The 27,722-nt window shown below is 46.8% G+C and overlaps 1 protein-coding gene across 3 annotated transcripts in view; it reads right to left on the reverse strand.

Annotated features, from left to right (window-relative positions):
• Positions 1–27,722, reverse strand: part of LOC105485248 (transmembrane and coiled-coil domains 3) — a 60,102-nt gene that overhangs the window by 21,664 nt on the left and 10,716 nt on the right. For all 3 annotated transcript variants that reach the window (XM_011747491.3, XM_011747489.3, XM_011747490.3), the window contains 4 exons: positions 26,591–26,719; positions 24,893–24,985; positions 17,279–17,465; positions 6,960–7,077 (listed from right to left, as the gene is read on the reverse strand). In XM_011747491.3, the coding sequence (XP_011745793.2) occupies positions 6,960–7,077; positions 17,279–17,465; positions 24,893–24,985; positions 26,591–26,719 (527 nt within the window). The remainder of the gene's footprint in view (positions 1–6,959; positions 7,078–17,278; positions 17,466–24,892; positions 24,986–26,590; positions 26,720–27,722) is intronic.

The raw sequence follows: 27,722 nt of genomic DNA on the forward strand, positions 1-27,722 counted from the left end.
TAAAGCAGCCATGATTAAAACGCTTCAAAAAGCCACAAACACTCTCTGTAAACAAATAAAAAATAGAAAACCTCAGCAAAGAAATACAGGCTACATAAAAGAAGCAAGTGGAAATTATACAACTAAAACAATACAGTCATCACAAAAATCTCTGGGGATGGGCTAAGCGGCAGAGTGGAGATGAGAGAGGGCAGAATCAGTGACCCCAAAGACAGACAGAATTCATCTGCCTGAACACAGAGAAACGGACTGAGGACGGGCAAGGCCTCAGGGACCCGCAGGCCCCTAACAAAAGAGCAGATTTCTAAGTTTCTGCAATTGCAGGAGACAGCAAGTGGACTGAAAAAGGGTGTGAGGAAATAACGGCTGAAAACTTCTTGTTAGCCAAAAGACATAAACCCACAGATACGAGAAGCCGAGTGAATCCAAACAGAACAAACCCAGAGAAGTCGGCTCTGGGATGCACAGTAGTACAATTTCTGAAAACTAAAGACAGAGAAAAAACCTCGAAAGCTGCCAGAGAGAAACCCCTCATTCCTTCGAGACGAGCACAAGCCTAAATGGCAGCAGGTTTCACAGCTAGAACACAGAAGCCGGGAGCAGGGACACGTGCTTCCCAGGCACGGGACGAAGGGAGACACCACCTGGAAATCCACATCCCGCGAGATGCCCTCGGAGTGACGCGGGGACAAAGGCCATTCCCAGATGAAGAAATACTTAGAGAATTTGTGGCCAGCAGATTAACTATGAAAGAATGACCAAAGAAAGTTCTCCACACAGAGAGGAAATGATTACAGAAGATAGCTTGGAACATCAGAAGGAAAACAACATCAAAAATAGGTGTGAGAAGAAGAGATTATCCTTTTCCTCCTGAGTTTTCAAAACCGTATTTGATGTCTGCAGCAAAAATTACAACACCATCTGATGTGGTATTCAATAAAAGCAGAGAAAAGACAACAATTATACAGTCATGTGTCACTTCACAACGGGGATACATTCTGAGAAGCATCATGAGGCAATTTCATGGTTGTGCAAACATCCCAGAGTGCACTTACACAAACCCAGACCCACCCAGGCCACCCGGCACAGCCTCCTGCTCCTGGGCCACACACCTGCACAGCATGTGACTGCAGCCAACTGTAACACAATGAGAAGTATCTGCATATCTAAACACAGAAAATATACACTAAAAGTATAGCATAAAAGATAAAAATGGCACACCCATATAGGTCGCTTGCAGGACTGAAAGTTGCTCTGAGTCAGGGAGTGAGGGTGAGTGAATGTGAAAGCCTTGACCCTGTGCACCACTGCAGACGCCACAGACACTGTCCACTCGGGCTACACTAATCTGAGACAGTGTCTCACTCTGCTGTCCAGGCTGGTGCGCAGCGGTATGACCACAGCTCACTGCAGACTTTATCTCCCAGGCTCAAGCAATCCTACAGCCTTAGCCTCCAGAGTAGCTGGGACTAACGGTGTGCGCCACCACGCCTGGCTATTTTTTTTTTTTTTTTGGTACAGACGAGGTCTTTCTATGTTGCCCAGGCTGGTCTTGAACTCCTAAGCTCAAGCAATCCTCCTGCCTTGGCCTCCCAAAGGCTAGGATTACAGGTGTGAGCCACCACACCTGGCCAACGGCACTGAGTTTATTAAAAATATTTTTCTTTCTTCAGCATTAACCTTAACTTACTGTAACTTTTTAACTTTATAAATTTTAAGGCTTTTAAAAACTTTTTGGCCCTTGTAATGACACAACACGGAAACACTGTACGGCTATACAAAAAATATTTTCTTTCTTTTTATCTTATTCTATAAGTTTTTTTCTATTGTAATTTTTTTTAACTTTTTAAACTTTTTTGTTAAAAACTAAGACACAAACACACATTAGCCTAAACCCACCCAGGGTCAGGACCATCAGTGTCGCTGTCGTCCACATCCACATCTTTCCCACTGCAAGGTCTTCAGGGGAATAACGGGCACAGAGCTGTTGTCTCCAATGATGACAATGGCTTGTTCTAGAATAGTTCCTGAAGAACCTGCCTGAGGCTGTTTGACAGTTAACTTTTTTCTTTATAAGTAGAAGGAGTACACTCTAAGTTAATGACAAAAAGTAGAGTATGGAAAATACATAAACCAGTAACAGTGATTTGTTACCGTTATCAAGTATTCCATTGCATACCTAATTGGGTGTATGAGACTTTTCTATGATTGGCAGTGCAGCAGGTTTGTTCATGCCAGCATCACCACAAGCACGGGGGCATGACACCGCCCTGCGACATCACCATGGCCGCAACGTCACTAGGCAGCAGGAATCATTCAGGTCCATAGAATCCCACAGGACCGCTGCTGTACAGGTGGCCCGTCACTGACCAAAACGTCATTACGTAGTGCGTGACTATTTAACATGTGGGCAGGGGAGGCAGCTCAGTGGAAATAAGGCTTCTACATTTCACATGAGGTGGTAAAATGTGGATCCCAGCAAACGGCGGTAAGTTACATGTGTCCACTGCAACACCCAGAGCAACCAAGAAAACCACACACAGCAACACACTCAAAACATTGTAAATGGGTCGAAATGGAACCCCCGAAAACATGCAGCAACCCACAGAGAAGATGTAAAATAACAAGAGACAGAACAAATAAAACGCTCACTGAAGTTGCAACGTATCAATATTTACCTGATCTATAAATGGTCTAAACATACCAATTCAAATACAGAGACTGGCTGAGTGGATTACAAAAAGTCATCCAACAATATGTTCTCTACAAGAAACTCCCTTCAGTACAAGAGCGTAAGTAGGTTGAAAGGAAAAGTATGAAAAGGACACACCACTGCAGACATTGACCAAAAAAAAAAATTAATATTACATTAATATCAGATAAAGTGAATTACAAGGCAAGGAAAATTACTAGCAATAAAAGAAATATGGCCAGGCGGCCGGGCGCGGTGGCTCAAGCCTGTAATCCCAGCACTTTGGGAGGCCGAGACGGGCGGATCACGAGGTCAGGAGATCGAGACCATCCTGGCTAACCTGGTGAAACCCCATCTCTACTAAAAAAATACAAAAAACTAGCCGGGCGAGGTGGTGGGCGCCTGTAATCCCAGCTACTCGGGAGGCTGAGGCAGGAGAATGGCGTAGACCCGGGAGGCAGAGCTTGCAGTGAGCTGAGATCCGGCCACGGCACTCCAGCCTGGGCCACAGAGCGAGACTCTGCCTCAAAAAAAAAAAAGAAATATGGCCAGGCACAGTGGCTCACACCTGTAATCCCAGCACTTTGGGAGGCCGAGGCAGGAAGATCACTTGAGGCCAGGAGTTCGAGACTAGCCTGGCCAACATGGCAAAACCTTGTCTCTACTAAAAAATACAAAAATTAGCCAGGTGTGGTGGCACATGCCTGTAATCCCACTACTCAGGAGGCTGAGGCATGAGAATCACTAGAACCCAGGAGGTGGAGAGCCGAGGTCACGCCACTGCATTCCAGCCTGGGCAACAGAGCGAGACTATGTCTCGAAAAACAACAACAAAAAGAAATATTACATAATGATAACAAGATCAATTCACCAGGAAGACAAAATGATCCTAAATATGTACGTACCAAACAAAAGAGCCCCAAAATACATAGAGCAAAAGCTGACAGAACTCAAAGGAGAAACAGACAAATACCCAACTATAACAGGGGACTTCAACACCATCTCCCTCGACAGTTGTTACAACTACAGCAAGAACACGGAATAGTGCAATTAACTGACATATATTTACAAAACTCCACTCAGCAATAACAGAATATACTTTTTTTTCCTCCCAAGTGACTTTGGAGCATTTACCACAGACAGTTGTCACTGGCCATAAAACAAACCTCAACAAATGTAAAAGAACAGAAATCATACAAAATATTCTCAGGCCACAGTGGAATCAAACTACAAATCAGTAACAGAAAGACATCAGGAAAATCTACAGATGTTTGGAAATTAAGCAACACTTCTAAACAATCCCTGAGTCAAAGAAGTATCAAACGAAAATTTTAAAACTCATTGAACAAAATGAAAATAAAAATACAACATATCAAAATATGCAATGCAGCTAAAACAGTGCTGAGAGGGAAATTTACAGCACTAAATGCTTACAGTAGAAAAGATGAGCAGTTTAAAATCAATAATCTAAGTTAATACCCTAAGAACCTAGAAAAAGAGTAAAATAAACCCAACGCGAGAAGGAAGGAAGGTGAGGGTAAAACTAATGAAACTGAAAACAACGAAATAAAGAAAATCAGTAAAACAAGGAACCAATTCTTTGGAAAGATTAATACAATTGCCAAATCCCTAGACAAAGAAGATGCAAGTTATCAACATAAGCAATGAAACGGGGGATATCACCACAGACTCTGTGGACATGAAAAGAATGGTAAAGGAATACGACACAAAAACTCTACACATAGAAATCTGACAACTGAGACAGAATGGAATGATTCCTCAAAAAGCTAAGCTACCAGAACTAAGCAATATGAAGTAGATATTCTGAATATCTACTGGGACTATTAAGCAAAATAAATTGGTAAGAAAACTCCCCAAAAGGAAATCTCATGACCCAGAGGGTTTTACTGCAGAATTCTACCAAATATTAAGGAAGAACTGACATCAATTTTATACAATGTTTTCCAGAAAACAAAAAGAAAGGAACACTTCCCAAAACATTTTGTGAACCTAGTATGACTCTTATTACCAAAACCCAGAGTATCAAAAAAAAGAGAGAGAAAACTACACACCGATCTCTCTCATGAACTTAGACCCCAAAATCCTCAATAAATTAGCAAACTGAAGGCAGCAATGTATAAAAATAATTATATACCTAGACCAACTGGGAATTATCCCAGGTATGCAAGGCTGGTTCAACTTTCAAAAATCAGTGTTATCCATCATGTCACCTAGCTAAAAAAGAATGCTGGGCGCAGTGGCTCATGCCTGTAATCCCACCACTTTGGGAGGCCAAGGTGAGCAGATCACAATGTCAGGAGTTCAAGACCAGCCTGGCCAATATGGTGAAACCCCGTCTCTACTAAAAATATGAAAATTAGCTGGGCATGGTGGCGCACGCCTGTAGTCCCAGCTGCTCAGGAGGCTGAGGCAAGAGAATTGCTTGAACTCAGGAGGCGGAGGTTTCAGTGAGCCGAGATCATGACACTGTACTCCAGCCTGAGCGACAGAGCGAGATTCCATCTCAAAAAAAAAAAAAAAAAACCAGCAAAAAAAGAAAAATTACATAATAATATCAATTGGTTTAGCAAAAGCAACTGGCAGAATCCACCATGCATTAATCATAAAAACTCTCAGCAAACTAGGAATAGATGGGAATTTCCTTAGCTTGACAAAGAGTGTCTACAATAAACCTACAGCTAACATCACACCTAATGGTGAGAGACTGAACGCTTCCCCCTGAGGTCAAGAGCAAGGCAAAGATGTCCTCTCACACAATCTTTTTCAACAAAGTACTGGACGTTCCAGCCAGTGCAATAATGCAGGAAGAAACCCAAAAGCATGCAGGTTGGAAAGGAAGAAATAAAGTACATGAGACGGGTCCTAGCACTTCAATCTGGTTCCAAAAGAAGTTTCAAAAAGGTCTCCTAATTTTTTGTTTTTGTTTTTTTTTTTTTTTTGAGACGGAGTCTCACGCTGTTGCCCAGGCTGGAGTGCAGTGGCGCGATCTCGGCTCACTGCAAGCTCCGCTTCCCGGGTTCCCGCCATTCTCCTGCCTCAGCCTCCTGAGTAGCTGGGACTACAGGCGCCCGCCACCGCGCCCGGCTAATTTTTTGTATTTTTAGTAGAGACGGGGTTTCACTGTGGTCTCGATCTCCTGACCTTGTGATCCGCCCGCGTCGGCCTCCCAAAGTGCTGGGATTACAGGCTTGAGCCACCGCGCCCGGCCGGTCTCCTAATTTTTTATCAGTACTCATTGCTGTAAGAAGTGCAATAAAGAGATTAGATCTAAAGCACAATATTTACATACATAAAGTATAGTATATTGGCCTAAAACAAACTCAAGCTTACAGTCCCATCCCACTTTAAGCTTCATAGGGCACCCTAGACTTTGCAACTGTCCTTATTTTCTGGCTGATATTCTTGGAATGTATTTGTATATGCGGCACAACCTACAACTTTCTGGATAAATTAATTCTTCCCATTTGGCTTCTCTCTCCATACGAACCCAAGCAGGTGCAGTTTACGTTTGGCAATACGATATTGGGAGAATGAAAAGAAGGACCGGGGAAGTGGTGATGATGATGACAGTGACAATGACAACCACACAATGATAGATCTCACACACACACACACCACACATGCATGCAGATACACATGCACACAGACACATGCAAACACACAGATATACCCCACATACGCACACGTGGATACCCCCCCAGACATACCACAGAAGACACACACACACCACACATGCAGACACATGCCCCCCACCACACAGGCACACCACACATACATGCAGATATACATGAATACACGCACACACATACCATGTAAGCACACAGATATACCCTACACACACACACACACACACACACACAGATACTCCCTCCCCATGCACACATACACACGCATACAGACACCCCCCTCCCTCCACATCACTTACTATGTTCTGGGCATTGTTCTAAGCATGTTTATAACTGAACTCATTCATTCCTCCTGACTACTCTATCGGTGGGCACTACTGCTACCCCTACTTGATGGAAGACAGGACTGAGGAACAGTGAGGATGAGTCGCCTGCCCGTGGTGAGGAGCTGCTAAGCACAGACAGCCAGGGCGTGAACAAGGCAGTGTCGCTCCAGGGTCTGTGCACGGAAGCCTGAGCCATCTGAGCTCACAACATCTCTTTTGAAAAGGTATTAAGTAGTATTTTTATGCACAGTGATTTTAAACTAGAAAAACAAATTGTGTACACAAAGCATTTACCTAGAAGATGCACTGGCACCCGCCTGTATGAGAGTCGGCATGACGGCCATGAAGAGCCCGAGCTGCACGTCCTGCGTCACCAGCATGCCAAGGAGCACGGTGCTGTAGTCAATGTCGCCTGTGTGGGGAAAGGCATTGAAGACAGGTCTACAGCAACTGAAAAGTATCCGAAGTCAAAATGTCACCATTGTACACACTTCCGAAATAACTCAAATTATTTTGGCACTTTACTTTTTCTTTTTTTGAGATGGACTCTTGCTCTGTTACCCAGGCTGGAGTGCAGTGGCACAATCTCAGCTCACTGTAACCTCCACCTCCTGGGTTCAAGTGATTCTCCTGCCTCAGCCTCCTGAGTAGCTGGGATTACAGGCGCCCACCACCATGCCTGGCTAATTTTTATATTTTTAGTAGAGACGGGGATTCACCATGTTGGTCAGGCTGGTCTCAAACTCCTGACCTCGTGATTCACCTGCCTTGGCCTCCCAAAATGCTGGGATTACAGGCGTGAGCCACTGCGCCCGGCTGGCACTTTACATTTTTAAGAATAGACTTTAAAATCTCTGAGAACAAACACCGAAGCATTTTAAGATTAAAAATGTTGTAAAGCAAATACTTAGAACACCTTTTACTTCCACAACTTACTTGTTATTTACATAATTATTGAAAAACCTCATGACAAAAAGATGACATGGCAAACAAGATGACAGGCTTGGATAATCACACCAACCTCATGCATCCCAGAAACACACGGAGAAGCCTTCGCTTCTCACCTTTACAGCTTCTCTGAGCTACTCCGGGAGGCCTGACTCAGGCCCCTCTGGTCACGTGGTGTGTTCCACGTGTGCAAACCCACCCAAGCCACTGCCCAGAATGAGCCCTCACTGTGAGACCAAGGCAGGCTCGGCAGACAAATACTGGCTCCTGAGGGCAGAACAGGAGTAGCCACGACTACCTGAAGAGACTAGGTAACAACTCTGGAAAGAAGAAAGGAAAATGAGACATTTTTCACGAATTCAGTAACTTGCACAAGCCTCTAAAGGTCTCCATTTTCAACATACAGTTCCAGCTATGAACTATGTAAATACGTTTCTAAAAGTCATTCCCCCAACCCCACCCCAAACAAGGTATTTTTTCTTAAAAAAAAAAAAAAAAAAAAAAAGCAGCTGGCCGCGGTGGTTCAGGCCTGTAATCCCAGTACTTTGGGAGGTTGAGGAGGGTGGATCACCTGAGGTCAGGAGTTCAAAACCAGCTTGGCCAACATGGTGAAACCCCGTCTCTATTAAAAATACAAAAGGCTGGGAGTGGTGGCTCAAGCCTATAATCCCAGCACTTTGGGAGGCTGAGGCGGGTGGATCACCTGAGGTCAGGAGTTCGCGACCAGCGTGACCAACATGGTGAATCCCCATCTCTACTAAAAATACAAAAAATTAGCTGGGTGTGGTGGCGGGTGCCTGTAGTCCCAGCTACTCGGGAGGCTGAGGCAGGAGAATCGCTTGAACCCAGGAAGCGGAGGTTACAGTGAGCTGAGATCATGCCACTGCACTCCAGCCTGGGGGACAAGAGCGAGACTCTGTCTCAAAAAAAAAAAAAAAGCTACTGCTATTAACAGATTTTTAAAGACCAATCTGATAGAAAAGGCTTATTTTTAAAAAGCAGCAGAACCACACAAAACCCCTTGATGCCAGCAAAAATCTCTTTCTGGATAGAAGTTAGGTAATCGTTTTTAGAAGGCTTGATTTACTTTTTGTACAAAACTAAATTTTTGGTAAACAAAATATCTTGGCTTAGAATTTTAAAACAGTCTGAACAGATGATCACATTAAGCTGTTGTGGCTACAGCTTTGTGTCTTTTAGGGTTACACGATTCAGAAGATGATAAAAATTGCCTCCCAACTAACATTGTCCATGCGGAGGCTTCACACATCAGCCATTTAAACCCTAAGGCTTGCACGGGCTTGTGGTCACCGCACCTCTCTTCATCTCGAGGCCTTCGCAAGGCGGGAGGGAGGCTGCGAGATGAGTCTGCGGGACACAAAGGAGCCGCGGCCCCCCCACCCACATCTTCTGCAGATAACACGTTCACACCTGTGCCCCTTCTATTTAAAAGAAACAAAATCTGGCTGGGCACGGTGGCTCACACCTGTAATACCAGCACTTTGCAGGGCCGAGGCAGGTGGATCACGAGGTCAGGAGATTGAGACCATCCTGGCTAACACAGTAAAACCCTGTCTCTACTAAAAATACAAAAAATTAGCCAGGCGTGGTGGCGGCGCCTGTAGTCCCAGCTACTCCGGGAGGGTGAGGCAGAAGAATGGCGTGAACCCGGGAGGCAGAGGTTGCAGTGAGCCAAGATTGCACCACTGCACTCCAGCCTGGGTGACAAAGCGAGACTCTGTCTCAAAAAAAAAAAAAAAAAAAAAGAAACAAAATCTCTCACTACATCTCACTTTTTAGAGACAGCCTTGGATGATATTACCACCAGCATTTTCTACATGTTTTAAATATTTTGTTCTCATCCTTTGCACTGATCATAGCGAACTGGCTGAAATCAACACATTCAACTGTTGCCCACTAGACCACGGGCATCATAGACCAGAGACCAGGTCTTCACAGTGGTCCCTGGTGCAGGACCCTGAGTCCGCACCCACAGGGCCTGCAAAGGAAACATCCGCTCCCAAGGCACTTCACGGGGCTGCAGGAGGAAGACAAGTGCTTGGAGCAGTGACAGGCACAAAACTTCAACAGTGCAACCACACAAGATAAAAATAATTATTACACTGAAATATTATAGCTTCTCTAATTTCTCAACACCTTTACTATTGTCATCTTTCTGAAATTTGCACTACCTTTTTGTGCTTATCACTACTATAAGAATTTTGACTTCTTCCTGTTTTCCATTCCTTTTATTAAACAGTTCAAATATACAGAGAACAAGGAGTATATCAAATGCTCACATACCCACTAAGGAATTTTATTAAATGTTAAACCTGTAACATATTTGCTTCAGATTTTTAAAGAAATAAAATCCTAAGGGTGCCGCCAAGGAGCTCTGTAACCCCCTTGATACTGGGTCCCTCTTTCCTCCACCCACACTCCCCACTTGACCTTATTCTGAAAGTGCATCATCCCCTTGAATGCATTTCTACTTAATGTAACACCTATAGATTTGGAAGCAACACTGAGTTTATTATTTTGTAATATTAAACTTCACAGAGTGAACATTTCTGCAACTTGCCGTTTTTGATCACGACTATATCTGAAAATTATCCATGTTGGTGTTGGTGCACAAAGCTCTGATTCATTTTCAAAACTGTTGTAGAGGCTGGGTGCGGTGGCTCACGCCTGTAATTCCAGCCCTTTGGGAGGCCGAGGCAGGCGGATCATGAGGTCAGGAGATCGAGACCATCCTGGCTAACACGGTGAAACCCCATCTCTACTAAAAATACAAAAAAATTAGCCGGGCCTGGTGGCAGCGCCTGTAGTCCCAGCTACTCGGGAGGCTGAGGCAGGAGAATGGTGTGAGCCCGGGAGGCGGAGCTTGCAGTGAGCCAGAGCTTGCAGTGAGCCGAGATCGCGCCACTGCACTCCAGCCTGGGCGACAGGGCGAGACTCCATCTCAAAAATAAAAAATAAAAAATAAAAAAACAAAAAACTGTTGTAGAATAGACCACAATTTATCCATTCATCTCTTGGTAGACATTCAGGAATTCCATTTATTCACTAGTACAAAAATGGCTGCATGAAATCCCAGCATTTTGGGAGGCCGAGGCGGGCGGATCATGAGGTCAGGAGATCGAGACCATCCTGGCTAGCACGGTGAAACCCGGTCTCTACTAAAAACACAAATATTAGCCGGGCATAGTGGCGGGCACCTGTAGTCCCAGCTACTCGGGAGGCTGAGTCAGGAGAATGGCGTGAATTCGGGAGGCAGAGCTTGCAGTGAGCTGAGACCATGCCACTGCTCTCCAGCCTGGGCCACAGAGCGAGACTCCGTCTCAACCAAAAAAAAAAAAAAAAAAAATGGCTGCACAAATATTCTAGCACATTGTCAGGGAAACCTCCTTTCCCCTCGCTTGCATTTCCACAAGAAGGGAATGTTTCCTCCCCACTCCTGGCCTCTTGCCTGGTCCCACATACACCACTCCGGAGAGACAAGGGCGTTCCTCTGGGAATGGATACAGTCCCTCTTCCTTCGTAAACCCGCCAGCCCACGGCACCTGGTCTCAAGGTCCTCTTGCAGCCCTGAGTTTCACAGGGCAGGCCCTGCCCACGGAGGCCTCTGGAGGCCAGCGCTGCATGTGGCTGGGTGGCGAGTCTTGCTCCGAGGTTAAGAATGAGGCTTAAGAAGCTCACCACTAGGCCGGGCGCGGTGGCTCAAGCCTGTAATCCCAGCACTTTGGGAGGCCGAGACGGGCGGATCACAAGGTCAGGAGATGGAGACCATCCTGGCTGACACGGTGAAACCCCGTCTCTACTAAAAAATACAAAAAACTAGCCGGGCGAGGTGGCGGGCGCCTGTAATCCCAGCTACTCGGGAGGCTGAGGCAGGAGAATGGCGTGAACCCGGGAGGCGGAGCTTGCAGTGAGCTGAGATCCGGCCACTGCACTCCAGCCTGGGCGGCAGAGCGAGACTCCGTCTCAAAAAAAAAAAAAAAAAGAAGCTCACCACCGCCAGGCGTGCAAACCACACCTCCATAATCCAGCTGCCACTCTGACCTCCAGGTGCCACTCTGACCTCCAGCTGCCACTCTGACCTCCAGGTGCCTGCCTCCTCTGTTCCTCTTTCCATGGGTTTCAGCACAGGCAAGGCAGAGTTATACATTTGCTGGACTCCTTCGAGGGTTGGGCCCCTTGCAGGAGCTAGAAATCTCGAAAAATAGAAAAGGAGTAGAAATTGGACCAAAATCCATTTAAGAAGAGTGACTGAGGCTGCTGGTGTGGCCAGAGTTGATACCTTTAATCTCTGGTGAGACAGTCTTAAGTTTGGGCTATATAGGAATTTCTTTTCTTTCTTTTTTTCTTTTTTTTTTTTTGAGATGGAGTCTCTGTGGCCCAGACTGGAGTGCAGTGGTGTGAACTCGGCTCACTGGAAGCTCCACCTCCCGGGTTCAAGCGATTCTCGTGCCTCAGCCTCCCGAGTAGCTGGGATTACAGGTGCCCGCCACCACGCCCGGCTAATTTTTGTATTTTCAGTAGAGATGGGGTTTCACCATGTTGGCCAGGATGGTCTTGAACTCCTGACCTCATGTGATCCACCTGCCTTGGCCTCCCAAAGTGCTGGGATTACAGGCGTGAGCCACTGTGCCTGGACATATATAGGAATTTCTAATACAATTTCAAGCACATGCGAAAAGAAAGAAAAATACAGTGCATCTCAAGGAACAGATAATCCAGTTTCCATGATCAGGTAGACGACCCGTTTCATACACTAACCTCCATTCTACCCTCCTGAGGGAAACCCCAGTCATCCTCTTAACCATACATTTCAGTGTCCATCTCTAAGAGACAAGGCTGGTGTACAAATTGGAAAGAATGAATTTAATGATCCTGTAAGCAGAGGAGATTATCTCATATGTAGAAAATCCAAAAGATTTCACACACAAAAATCTATTAGGATAAACCAATTCACAAAGGTGCGGGGCACAAAATAAACACACAAAAGTCAGCTGCATTTCTATATACTAATAATGAACAATCTGAAAAGGAGATTAAGAAAACAATTCCATCTACAACATATCAAAAAGAATAAAATACTTAGGACAGAGTGAACCAAGGAGGCAAAACACGTATACACTGAAAACAAACGCGTGGCTAAAAGAAATGAAAGACACGCTTAAATAGAAAAATATCTTGTATTCATGGACTGGAAGACTTAATATTGTTTAGATGTCAATACTACCAAAATTACGACTGCAAATCCAATGCAATTCCTATCAGAATCCCAACGATGTTTTCTGAAGAAACAGAAAACACTATCCTAAAATTTATACAGAATCTCAGGCGACCCCAAACAGCCAAAATAATCTTGAACAAAGTTGGAGGATTCACACTTCCTGGTCTCAAAACTTACTAAAAACTATAGTAATAAAACAGCAGCATTTGGAAGGTATAGACTGCATTTCCACTTTTTAGTGGTCACGTATTTTTTTTTTTTTTTTTGAGATGGAGTCTCGCTCTGTTGCCAGACTGGAGTGCAGTAGCGTGATCTCAGCTCACTGCAACCTCCGCCTCCTGAGTTCAAGCGATTCTCCTGCCTCAGCCTCCCGAGTAGCCGGGATTACAGGCACCCGCCACCACGTGCAGTTAATTATTGTATTTTTAGTAGAGATGGGGTTTCACCATATTGGCCAGGCTAGTCTCGATCTCTTGACCTTGTGATCCGCCCACCTCGACCTCCCAAAGTGCTGGGATTACCGGCGTGAGCCACCACGCCCAGCCAGTTACCTTGTTTTTAAAAACAATTATTATAAAATACTTTGAATCAAGAAAAAACGTACAAAGCATGTCATGAACAACCAGAGCCATCACTCAGCTTCTGAAAGAATGTCACAAGCAGCTGACTGCCCTGTGTCCCTCTCTGATGGCACACCTTCCCCGTCTCTGGCACAGCCACTCAGCCTCATTTGTCATTCTCAAACACTTTTTCTTGCTTTTAGTGTAGAAGTTTGCATGTATGTAAAGTTCAGACTTGACACACACAAGCATGTTGTATTCCACATCTTGTATCTTTCCCTCCATGCTATAAAAGTCATTCGCATTTGCTTCTGCAGCATTCCAAGGTATGAATACACCTTAGCTGTCCAGCATGTTACCATGTTACTGAATATTCGGTTGATCAACTTTTTGCTATTAAAAATAATACTGTTTTGAATTATAATAATTTGCATGAATTTTCTAGGATATGTACGTAGAAATGGAATTTTCTGATTGCAAAAGTATCCTCCAAAGTGGCTGAACCAATTTACATTCCCACGGAGAATGCTTAATCTTGGCACTCCACACTCTTGCCAATGGTACATCAGGTTAAAAAATGTTTGCTAGGGCCAGGTGTGGTGGCTCATGCCTGCAATCCCAGTGCTTTGGGAGGCTGAGGCAGGAGGATTGCTTGAGGCCAGGGTTCGAAACCAGCCTGGGTAACCCAGCAAGACCCCCATCTCTACAAAAAAATAAAAACTTAGCCAGGCACGGTGGCACACGCCTGTCATCCCAGCTACTCAGGATGTTGAGTGGGAGGATCGCTTGACCCCAGGAGGTCAGGGCTGCAGTGAGCCAAGATCGAGCCACTGCACTCCAGCCTGGGTGACAGCAAGGCTTGGTTTAAAACAAAGCTTGGCAGCAAGCTCATGTGGATGGCATCGATCTCAGTCCCATCAGCCTGCATCTCCGAATACTAGCGAGGCTCCTATCTTCATGTTTATTCATCATTTAGGTTTCTTCTCCCATTAAGTTACTTGCTCAGATATTCTGCCTATTTTCCCATTAGGTTACTTTTTGGTTTGGATTTACAGACCTTCTTGATTCATTCTGAATACTAATCCTTTGCTCTAAACAAACAAGAAATAAATAACTACAGGAAATATCTTCCTCTGGCCTGTGGCTTATTAAAAAAAAAAGCCTTTCAATAAAAGTTAGTTTTCCCCACAGGGAGGTCAGCATGAAAAAGAAAGTTACAAAGTCAAATGTGTCATATGCATCGGTATTTTCTCTTTTGAATTCTGCATTTTATATTTTAAGGAATTCTACCCTGAGGTTATAAGGATATTTTCTATTTCCTTCTCGTAGTTCTAAAGTCAAGCTAATTTTATTTTCTTCCATTTGGATAGCTAATTCCCACTCCTGGTGAGTCAATCTCCTTGGCTTCTCTGCAGTGTCTGGTCTGTGGGCCCCACTCGCCGGCTCCATCTCAGCCTGCAGTGCTGCTATCCGCTGTGACATCATCAGTCGTGAGAGCTGGTGGGGAACTCCTCACCTCAAATTAATGTTGGCTACTTGGTCTTTTGGTCCCCACTGAATTTTAGGATCAGTTTCTTCGGTTTCATGAAAAACCCTGCCAGATGTTTTTACTGGAACAGCTATGAGTTTATAAATTTGGGGAGAAATGACATCTTTATGAATGGAGACTTTTTACGAACTCCATGAACACGAATTCGCTCCATTTGTGACTCTATCCTCAAAGGTCACAGCTCTCTTTTGAGAAGTTTATTACCGAAGCTTTTTTTCAAATGACATGTTCTAACTGTGCTGTGGGTATATGACACATTTAACAAGTCTAATTGTCAATTTCCTTTCGGTGTCCAAGTCCTTGAGTCTAACTACCTCCCAAACATGCAACCCTCCTATCTTCTTACTATCTAGAGTTTTAGCCTGGTCTTTAAAAAAAAAGCACTCAAACACCTCCTTTTCTAACAGTCATAACTGACTGAATTTATCAGCCTCTAGACCCCTCTGTCTCCCTGCTGTTTCCACGTCCAGCTCTGCCTCTGCAGGGCCTGTGTCCGGGCCCTGTGGGGACGGCGGGGTGGGTGGTGCTCTGGGGTCTCTGCACATCAGAAATGCCTGCATTTCACGCCCTATTCTTGGATGGTAATTTCGCTGGGCAGGCATGACTTTGTCTCCCCAGGGTGGGTTACCTACCCGCTACCTCCCACCATCTGACGTTGCCAAGGAGACATGTCCTAACAACCCATTTACTTGATGTTCCTTTTTAGACCACCTGTCTTTTCTGCCAGGTGTTCAGACGTTCCCTTCTACTTCACGCTCTGCTGCAGCACATGACGTGCCGGGTGGACTCACTTCCCTTTATCCCATCAGTGCTGGAGGTAGGCTCCTGTCTTGAGTTCTGAAAACCCACCAGGTCCTCTTTCCAGTCCCGGCCCCTGGGGCACCGCGTCTATATATACTGACCCTCTCCATCTACCCTCCACCCCTCTCCTTGTACATTCCAGCCTCTAGGGCACCGAGTCTGTATATACTGACCCTCTCCATCTACACTCCACCCCTCTCCCTCTCCAGTCCTGGCCCCTGGGACTGTGAGTGTATACTGCCCACTTATTTTGAAGTCTTTATTAAGCTTTTCTGTCCACAAGGGCAGTTCACACGGTGACTGCTGAGTCTGTCAGCTCTTTTCCAGCCACAGATTTCTTCGCAGGTGTGGGTGTTCCCATGTGCAGGCCACTAAACCAGCAGTTTTCATGCATCGTTCCTGGTCCCCATTTGGTCTTTTTTCATTTCACTCGGTCCCCGACCCTCCACCTCTGTCCAGTCTCACGATGGGGCTGACCCTAGGACCGGCCCACAGGGATGCTGGGACCGGCACGGAGGAGGCCCACGGCTGGGGCCGCCTGTCCAGCGTCTAGCAGGGAGGCTGCATCCGTGTTCTTCTGATGCCTCAGGCCCAGCAGAAGGCCGCAGATTTTTAAAAAGCTTTCCCTGCTTCCTTCACAGAGGGATGCTTCCCAACTGCCGGTCCCACAGTGAGGGCACGCGTGGGTTCCACATGCTCCAGCACCCGGCTCGGCGGCCCATGGCCAGCTCTGCTCAGCCTCTCAGCTGCCGGCACAGGGCCTGTCGGTTTACAGGAGAGGTCAGACACACCTCTGTGGTTTTCTCTTTTTGTATTTTCTCTTCTATGCCTGTGTGTTCTGGGCAGGGTGAACGTCATAGTGAAGTGACTGTGGCATTTCAACCCTGTATTTTACTGACTTTTACAAAATAAGAGCAAAACAGTGACAGCTTACCCAGTGGGTAAGCAGGCTGCCAGAAACAGCAACCTGCCAAGCCTCCCTGCAAAGGGACACGGTCCTGCCAAGACTTCTGAGCAAGTCAGCTTCCACTAAACAGTCACGACTTAGAGGCGCCAATGTTTCATACATACGATGAAACTAAGGCCAAAGCAAAAGAGTTGGGAACGCCTTCAGCTACCGAAGTACCTTTGATTTCACAGGAAGAAAGTATCGAAAGTGGGTCCATCCCCAGTGCCTGCTAGAATTAAAGCAGCAAAACACATGCAACTTCCTAAAACCCACCAATTCCACAGGTCATTTTCCAGTGCTGACTGGCTTTTCAAAATCTTGGTCCAAGTTCTCTCTGGCCCTCATTTTTTCTTAATCAAGTGGAGAAGTGGAGGTTGGGAGGACCTGAGTTCACAGGGACATCAGTTCCTTTCGGAATGTAAGCCCTGACATCCACAATTGTTCGAAAAGTCCTCAAAGGGGAAGTAAGACTTGCAATTTTTCCTCACAGGCCCTCAACTGTGAATCCAAAAGTTAACTACACATGAGCATGAGTCCGACACACACTTGGAGCACACCATCACCTACCTTCTCTGTCAGCTCGAGCGCTGCCCACGAGGAACCTGGACACGAGGGGTGTGCTCGACAAGGACAGACAGGTGGAAATGAAGACGCTCTGCGTGGGTTTGATCCGCAGGAGATGCCCCCATAGCAAGCCAAACGCAATCATCAACAGTGTCATGTAACACGGCCCTTGTAAGGAAATCTTCCACACCTTAAAGAGAACACAGTGATTCACACGCTTTTTAGTGACAACAGGCAATGACCACACCACACAGACATCATGCATTTCTGCACCCAGGAAAGGAGGCAGAGCTGAGCTTTTGTGAGGCAACGCTGGGTCACATATCCAACGTCATCAGCTGAACACAGTGAGTACTCACACAAGGCTTCCTCTGTGCCAGGCACTGCCACAGGGCTGCACACACACAATACACGCACACCCACTCTCTCCCCAGGAGTGTAAATAAAACCTAATCCTCAGAACAACTTGAGCTCAAGATGACCATTTCCCCTACTTTTAGATGAAAACACCGAGGCACACACAGGTTAAGTGACTCGGCAAGGTCACATGGCCAGTGAACGTTGGAGCCAGGAAGTGAACCCAGGCACTGTGGCTCGGCAACCAAAGCGGCTCTATCAGGTGCCTCAGGGTGCACTCGGCACTGTGTTAAATGAGACGGGAAGGGAGAAGAAAGCACGTTTCAATCCTAAAATAATAAAAGCTACCTATTTATATAAACATAAATATGATGCATCAACCAAAGAAATTAACCTGGAACTCCTCCTACCCCACTTGAAGTGCTCATTCATATCGTTTTCTCCTCACTGCATGGTCCTAGTCAAAATAAGCATCAGTTCCCTGATTCCAGGCCTTCTATGGAAAGTGAAAGTTGGGGTGGGGGGTCCTAGAAGGAAGGGATGCAGGGGCTGTGTGGCTAAACACAGGCGTCGTGGAGCAGCTGGGCACAGGCGGTTCCGGGGGGCCCACCCAAGGAGCCTGCCAGCCCCAATGTACACAGGCAGCTCTGGGGGGCGTGCCCGCCAAGCCCGCCAGCCCCAGTGTACCTTGGGCGCTTTGGAGCATGTGAGCTTTTCCCTCCCCAGCTAGTTCTTGGTGAAAAACAACACTTCTTGCAAAATTACAACTTTTCTTTTTGAGAATCAGGAAAATGAGCAGATACGCCCCAGTCTCCCACAGCTGTGACCTGTTGGCCTGTTTGTCCACCATGGAGCTTCCAGACCCCGGAGGGGAACCACGGTGCCTTCCAACCCCACGAGGCCCCAGGCTCACTTCATCTGAACACCGAGAGGCCACATGACAGGAGGCCGGCAGATGCCACCAAACAGCTCTGGGCCGCGGAAACTCGATAAGTCTCTACTCTGCTCGGTCCCCTCTCTCCTTCCACAAAGAAGGGAAGGGTCGGTCCCACAACGGCTGCTTCTGAATTTCTTTTCTCTACTTCCTATGCTTGGCAATCGTGATGGTTATCACAGAGCGCATCTCACACCCAAATATCACAGCCGAGGAGCAATGGAAACACCGTGCGGTCCACACGCACTTACACCCTTCCTCTTCCGAGTATCACAGCCAAGGAGCAATGGAAACACTGTGCCGTCCACGCACATTTCACACCCGAATATGACAGCTGAGGAGCAATGGAAACACCGTGCCGTCCACGTGCATCTTACACCCTTCCTCTTCTGAATATCACAGCCAAGGAGCGATAGAAACACCGTGCCATCCACGCGCATCTCACACCCGAATATCACAGCTGAGGAGCGATGGAAACACCGTGCCGTCCACGCACATCTCACACCCTTCCTCTTCCGAATATCACAGCCGAGGAGCAATGGAAACACCGTGCCGTCCACGCGCATCTCACACCCGAATATCACAGCTGAGCAGCAATGGAAAACACTGTGCTGTCCATGCGCATCTCACACCCTTCCTCTTCCAAGTATCACAGCCGAGGAGCGATGGAAACACCGTGCCGTCCACGCGCATCTCACACCCGAATATCACAGCTGAGGAGCAATGGAAACACCGTGCCGTCCACACGCATCTTACACCCGAATATCACAGCTGAGGAGCAATGGAAACACCGTGCCGTCCACACGCATCTTACACCCTTCCTCTTCCGAGTATCACAGCCGAGGAGCAATGGAAACGCTGTGCCGTCCACGCGCATCTCACACCCTTCCTCTTCCAAGTGTCACAGCCGAGGAGCAATGGAAACACCGTGCCGTCCACACGCATCTCACACCCTTCCTCTTCCAAGTATCACAGCCGAGGAGCAATGGAAACACCGTGCCGTCCATGCTGGCTGCAGCCTGAGGAGGCCACGGGCTCGGGGGTTACTCCTGTGAGCAGTGTTAACCAGCTCTGATTCAGGGTCTTCCCAACCCTCAAGGGACACACGGAGTTGAGGCCTGATGTGCTGCTAACTCGCCATGCGCCAAGTGGGTAGCAATCTCTCTAGCTTTAGTTTCCACATCTATAGAGAACAGGCAAGACTGTTATCTCTGAGGTCATTACCAGGGTGAAACTTACCTGACCTTATTATCTTGTGTTACCGCACATTCCAGCCAGGAGGGCCCTGGGAGCAAGGTGTTGAGACACCACCGTGGGAAACGGCTCCAGGAAAGGCCACAGGGGCACAGGTGAGAGGAAGAAACTTCCCGTTCAACATGGGACCTGTGCACGCATCAGAAGCCCCACCTGCAGGCACATCCAGGTCAGAATCTGTGGGTCAGCAAGCCCCCAGGTGGCTGCATGCGCACTGGAGGTCAGGAGGCACTGGAGGTCAGGAGGCACAGGAGGTCAGGAGGCACAGGAGGTCAGGAGGCACTGGAGGTCAGGAGGCACAGGAGGTCAGGAGGCACTGGAGGTCAGGAGGCACAGGAGGCCAGGAGGCACAGGAGGCCAGGAGGCACTGGAGGCCAGGAGGCACAGGAGGCCAGGAGGCACTGGAGGTCAGGAGGCACAGGAGGTCAGGAGGCACTGGAGGTCAGGAGGCACAGGAGGTCAGGAGGCACAGGAGGTCAGGAGGCACTGGAGGTCAGGAGGCATAGGAGGTCAGGAGGCACTGGAGGTCAGGTGGCACTGGAGGTCAGGAGGCACTGGAGGTCAGGAGGCACAGGAGGTCAGGAGGCACTGGAGGTCAGGAGGCACTGGAGGTCAGGAGGCACTGGAGGTCAGGTGGCACTGACAGGAGGCCCCTTGGCACCCCCGGCTTCCTCTGCACTAGGACCCCAGCCTCAAATACCGCCTCTTCAGCTGTCTTCTTCTTCCTCTTCTAAGACACATTCTCCTGAAATCCCACAATACAAGCCACAGGGTAGAGGCACATCTACGTTACACCCTGCCTCACCCAGCAGCCCCTGAAGGGCTCGGAACGCCGCAGGTGCTCAACAGGTGTTTGCAGTTAGGACAGAGAAGATACAAGACAGAAGTAAATGAAACTCCAACCCCAATGACTCTATGAACGATCTAGAGAGAGGCAGAAACTGACAGATTCTTATGTGATCAAGTTTAAGGAACAGTTGAAGTCCGGCTAGAAGAGCAAGCGGTGACAAGGGAGAGAACTGAGCGGGCAGCTCTCCTCAGCACGACGCGTGACGCGGTTTCGGGGCCTCGGCGTTCCGAGTAGTTTCTAATCATATCTTTAGAAGTCCTAAGAGGGGCCTTCTGGCAAGTATTAACATTTCAAAAACCCAAGGAAATTATTTTCCCACCCAGAAGTGGGGTGTGCAAGCTAACCCACGTGGCAGGAGGCTCATCAGTTCAGAAAAGTGACTCCGGGTATCTCAGGCTGTTCTATAGCTCGGCCAGATATTACACCTGAGTAATAAAAAGGGGAAAATAAACACATTGCTTAGTCATGTCTCCGTGAACCAGGGATGCCGTCTCCATGAACCAGGGTGGGGCCAGACGCCGAGGGTTCCCGCTGGGACAGCAGCACAGGCTCAGCAACGGGTGAGAGGAGGAGTTTGGACCGGGAGACCCTCGTCAGCGCCGAGACACCCGCACATCCCAGACACAGAAGGAACCCTGCCCAGTGCCACTCAATCAGGGTCAACAAGGAGTTTCATAGATGTCTCCTGAGTCCCAAACCAGTGTCCTTCCATTATCTGACTGTCACCACGCAGGGCAGCTGAGCACAACTTCCTAACAGGGAACGCCAGGCTCCTGCCGAGCCCCCGAGTCTACACCACCAAGCAGGCACTTCAGAACCGGGTGCAAACCCTCGGAAGCGCCACTGAGATGACAGCAGCCCTGAAGAAGCACGTTCTCACGCTGCTTACAATTATCTTAACGTTACGTTATACAATATTATTTTTTATTAACTGTGAATACTGTAGTGGAGAAAAATACAAACTATGAAAACACAGGGCCAGAAGACACCGGAGTCTTCTAGATCCCTCACTGTATAGGAGAGGAAGCACATGTCCAGGCAGTAAGTACCTTGTTGAGGCTCTGCCGCATAGCCAGAATGTCGCCCTCCCACCTCCCCTAGGGTCTGCCCTAAATTGCCCTGCCCTTTGCTGTAAACGTCTCTAAATTACACACACACAGATACACACACGCACACACACACACGCCCATGCTGCACCATGAAACGGAGGCCTCATGTTTTTATGGAGACTCGTGGGACGCTGGTGAGACAGGGCACTGGACAGCCACACCTCCTTACCCCCCATAACAGGCTCCTCCACAGGCCGGGCAGCCACGCGGCCCACGCCCCCTCATCCTCCCCCCATAACACTCCCTCCACAGGGTTAACGGCAAGGATGGCACCGCTTTTCCTTGGGACCCAGGAGAGTGGTGACTTCTCTTTAATCACTGAGCTTAGAAATTAACAATTTACAAGAAATATAAAAAGATGCCAAGTACCTGGAGAACACCCTAAAGTTAATTCGGAACGCCTTATGAGGCTGTGTGTCTTCAGGAGTGTTCACAGGACAGGGAGAGCAATGAGAAGATGGACAAATGGAGCTTTTAGTGGAAAAACAGAAGGGTAAAGAAAACAAAAAGTTCTAGGTAAGAGGATGAACTGAGGAAGCAAATGGCACGAGAGTATAAAGAAAAACATGCCAGTGAGATCAGACTGAACTTCTGAAAGTAAACACAAGATTTTTTAAAAAAGTTTATTTTTCCTTATAATGACAAAGTATTGACAGCTTATTACAGAAAATTTGGAAAATATGGAGAAGAAACCAGAAGTCACCATGGTTACCTGGCACGTTTATTTCCCACTTTCCCCCATGTGCTGGTGCTGCTTTTACATCGCCGCGGTCGTCGTTTATTTCCCACTTTCCCCCATGTACTGGTGCTGCTTCTACATCGCCGCGGTCACATTAGCATTCTAACCGATAGTTTGCTTTGCTGCTGACGCTCCTGTGACTCTGCAGTGGCTGCCTAACACTCCATCAGCAGTCATGCCACAGTTCAACTGGCCGTTAGACACTCGGGACTGGTTCCGCTGTTTCTTAAAGATTTACAATGAGGAGGTGAAACCTTTTGTGGCTAAATTTTTAAAAAACTTATGTTTGATTCTTTCCTTTGGAGAGAGACCTAGAAGAACTACTGGGCGCATATGCACATCTTAAAGCTCTAAGGTCAAACTGCTAGACAGCTTTCCAAAAAGAGTGTACAAATCCAAAGAGCTGGAGAAAATCTCCACAATCTATACATCCGACAAACGACTAATATCCAGAATCGACAAAGAACTCAAAAAAGTCAGCAAGAAAAAAAAGAAACAATCCTATCCAAAAGTGGGCTAAGAACATGAATAGACAATTCTCTAAAGAAGATAGACAAATGGCCAACAAACATAAAAAATGCTGAACATCACTAATGATCAGGGAAATGCAAATCAAAACTACAATGTGATACCATCTTACTCCTCCAAGAATGGCCATAACCAAAAAATGAAGAGATGTTGGCAGGGATGTGGTGAAAGGGGAACACTTCTGCTCTGCTGGTGGGAATGTAAACTAGTACAACCACTAATGCAAACAGCGTGGAGGCTCCTCAGAGAACTAAAAGTAGATGTACCATTTGATCCAGCAATCCCACTTCTAGGGGAAAAGAAGTCATTATGTGAAGAAGATACTTGCATACACATGTTTAGAGCAGCACAATTTGCAATTGCAAAAACATGGAACCAGCCCAAATGCCCACCAATAAAAAATGTGGTATTATATATACCATGGAATACTACTCAGCCATAAAAAGGAGCAAAATAGGGGTATTTGCAGCAACCTGGATGCAACTGGAGACCATTATTCTTTTTTTTTTTTTTTTGAGACAGAGTCTCGCTCTGTCGCCCAGACTGGAGTGCAGTGGCCGGATCTCAGCTCACCGCAAGCTCCGCCTCCCGGGTTCATGCCATTCTCCTGCCTCAGCCTCCCGAGTAGCTGGGACTACAGGCGACCGCCACCTCGCCTGGCTAGTTTTTTGTATTTTTTAGTAGAGACGGGGTTTCACTGGGTTAGCCAGGATGGTCTCGATCTCCTGACCTCGTGATCCACCCGTCTCGGCCTCCCAAAGTGCTGGGATTACAGGCTTGAGCCACCGCGCCCGGCCTGGAGACCATTATTCTAAGTGCAGTAACTCAGGAATGAAAAATCAAACATCCTATGATCTCACTCCTAAGCGGGAGCTAAGCTACCAGGACACAAACGCGTAAGAATGACACACTCGACTTCGGGGATTGGGAGAAAGGGTGGGGGGTGGTGAGGGATAAAAGACTACACATTGGGTGCACCGTACACTGCTCTGGTGATGGGTGCACCAAAATCTCACAAATCACCACGAAAGAACTTATTCATGTAACCAAACACCACCTGTTCCCAAAAAACCTATTGAAGTAAAAAAAATAAAAATTAAAAAAAAAATACAACACGAGAGGGCTGAGTGATTAGGCAAACCAGACACTGTAAATTAAGTCACTTTGTTTAAAATGACCAAGTCTTTCATGGAAAAAAACCCAACAAAATGAAAAGGGTATACAGCTGTGATTCTCATGAATCTGGTTCAAGAATGCCTATTACAGCTCATATCCGCTTAAAAACTTTTGCTAAGTTGATATTAGTTTTCCAGCTAGCACTGTAGGCAAAATGGTATCTGATCTTAATTCACAGGGTTCTTTTTTGTTACCAAGAGTGTTCATTTTCTCTCTCCCCACCCTAGCCTTTCATCAGCTACTTTCCCCTTCTGTGCGTGTCCGTGGAAAAACAAAGTGTTTTTTAATTAACTCACTTCCAATTTACAAAGTTTCTTCTAGGGTAACACGCTGAATATGCAACCTTTATGACATCTGACCCTCTAACAGACTTGCCACCTTCTGGGAGGGACCATCTGTAAAGTCCACACACGTTACTTTCCAGATCCCTCCTGAAGTTAGGCACGAGAAGCCTAATGCCAATTCTTCATTGAATTTCTACGCTTTCAAACCTGATGTTCTTCATCTCTCTGAATTTGTTTCAAAAATAACATCAAACTGAAATACCATATTCTATTCTAAAAACATTTAATTTGATAGTGAATTCATCAACAAATGTTAAAAGTATATGAACCAAAACCACATGATGTGAAGTCCCTTAGAGGCAGTAATAGGTTGATGAGGTCCTTACCTTTCTTAGCTTTTCTGGAGAAAATTCTAGGCCAACAAGAAAAAGAGTAAAAAACACCCCAAATTCTCCTAATGTCTCCACTTGCACAATAGACTGAAAAACACACAAAAAAATCAAACCATATAATTTTACAGGTTTAACATATTAAGTATACTTAACTAAACAATCATGTCCTAGTATGCCTGGTGGAAGTATCCAAAACACACACACACACACACACACACACACACACACACACAGTAATCACACAGTATACTTCTTCCATTAACCACTTCTCCCTTTGGCTAGTATGTGCTCTGATTTTTATCTTGGTCTATTTATAATTACATTATTTTCCATGATTTAGCTGATTTATTAAGAATTATAATTTTTATAGCATCCAGTTGTATATATTACTCAGCTATTTCAACTTATTTCTTGGTTTATGAGCACCTTTGCTATTAAGAAAAAGAAGGAAAGAAATTTGTATTTGCTTTTATTTGCAAAGGGCAGGAAGTGATTTTTCACCTCTGGTGTTTCATACTTGAATCACGTGAAAAAGACCTACTCCAAAAACCAAATTGAAATAGCCGTTCTTCCCAGAGGCCATTCTGCCAAAGCGAGCCCTGTCCTGGGAGCCCCCACATGTGGGCTTGCAGCTCCCCTGCCAGCCAGCTGCTCCCCAAGCCCAGGGTGCTGGGCGCGCTCCTCTTCACCAGCCGGGGCTGGAGCTCCTAAGACCCCTCCTGCCGCCCTGCAGTCTGGAGAAAGCCCTGGGGCTCCTGGGCCTGGTCCCAGGCTCCACCAGCAGCAGAGGGAAAAAGGCTTGGAGGGAGCAGGCTGCACTTCTCCCCGTCCCACCCCTTGACATGCCTCCCCACCGTGGGACTCACGGCACCCACTCTGGCACCCGCTCTCCACGCTGCTCGCACTGTGAGTGTTGCGGGGAGACAGTTGGAAGCTCAGGAACCTTTCCTCCCTGTCAGAAGTGCCATCAGCGTGACGGGGCCTAGCAAACAGCCCCACTGCCCGCTGCCTCGACTGGGGCTCATCGACTTTCCCATGTGTTGTGAGTGAGATGCTTAAAGATAGTTAGTGGGCCGGGCATGGTCAATGGGCTCACACCTGTAATCTCAGCACCCTGGGAGGCCGAGGTGGGCAGATGACGAGGTCAGGAGTTCAAGACTGACATAGTGAAACCCCGTCTCTACTAAAAATACAAAAAATTAGCCAGGTGTGGTGGTGCGCAACCTGTAATCCCAGCTACTCAGGAGGCTGAGGCAGGAGAATCACATGAACCCGGGAGGTGGAGGTTGCAGTGAGCCAAGATTGCATCATTGCACTCCAGCCCGGGTGACAGTGCGAGACTCTGTCTCAAAAAAAAAAAAAAAATACAGTGAATGCAGCACTTTGGTTGTATTCGGCACATGAAGGGCGGTCTGAACAACCTGGCCCAGCATGTTACTGGAAATGGACTCCTTAAAACTAACAGAAACGAGCAGGGTCGTTGTCTCCAGTAACACCGCCCCTTCAGTAACAGGCACAGCGACTTCCTGAGGGTTCAGAGACTTCCCATGACACCTGAAAGGACATCTTCTTTGAAATGGTTTATACAAAGCTGGTATCTTCATTAATCACATTCAACACTTTTTAGTCTTCAGGAATTCTCTTTTTATGTTCTGTTAAACAGATACCAAAACAACTAAATTTTGTTCTTACCTTAATACTATTCAGTCCTGAAGGTCCTAGAAGTACACCACAAATAATATAACCAAACATTGTAGGCAATCCTATGGCTGTACATAGCCAGCCACAAGGCAAGGACAGCATTCCTATGGTAACAATGTCCTGAAGAAGAATCAAATAAGAAAGAAACGTGTAAGATAACATGATAGGAAGAGGGCTGGCTGGCTGAGACGCAGAACAGGACGTAGTTCCCTGATTTCATCTGATGGGAATGAAGGGCGAAGACAAAACCACCGATTTTCCTCATGCTGAGGGTTCCAGAGAAGCTGAAAACATGAAGAGTGTATTCTGGGAATAGATGGAGTGAGTTTTTCATGGCCTAAAGATTACAGTCACCCCTTAGCATCCTTGGGACAGTGGTTCCAGGATCCTCCCCAGCCCCCGTACCAGGATCCTCAGATGCTAAGTCTCTGATTCCAAACGGAATGGTATGTGCATGTAACCCAGCACATCCTCCTGTATACTTTAAAGCACCTCTAGATTACTCATGATGCCCACACAATGGAAATTGTTGTCATATTTTGTTTGTATTTTTTATTGTCTTGTTATTCTTCAGTCTTTTTTCTGAATATTTTCATCCATGGTTGGTTGAACTGAGGATGCAGAGCACGTGGATGCTGACTGTCTAGCAAACTTTTTGTTTTGCTTAAGCCCCTTAAGAGTGTTCTAAGAATTCTGAGTCCTAGAATTCCACTGAGTTTTCTAATCTGGGAGACTCTCAGTGCTGGTGTCCAAATTGTAATTCACATGGCTTCGCCATGACGGGTGCAGGCAGGATCTTTAGTGGGTGCTGGCACTGCTGCACCTGCAGCCCCGAAGGTCAGCAAGGAGCAGGATACTTACAGTCTCAAAACCTCTCCCTAGAAATTGCCTATTCATTACAAAGGGAGAAAGAATAGCCTTACAGAGATCTCCGCCCCTTCTTGGAGGGCCCTGACAGCATCACTCGGCAGCCCCAGTCCTCACGGAACCCACTCCATCGTGTCCACCTCTCTCTCTGGCTGGTCCTCTTCCTCTCGCCTGAAACAGCACCATCTTTGAGCCCAGATTCTCTGGCTTGGTTTCTGCTCCTGTACAAACCTCCAGTCTCTGCTGGAGACCTGAC

This window comes from Macaca nemestrina, chromosome 16, assembly GCF_043159975.1.
Source record: "Macaca nemestrina isolate mMacNem1 chromosome 16, mMacNem.hap1, whole genome shotgun sequence".
Taxonomy (NCBI): domain Eukaryota; kingdom Metazoa; phylum Chordata; class Mammalia; order Primates; family Cercopithecidae; genus Macaca; species Macaca nemestrina.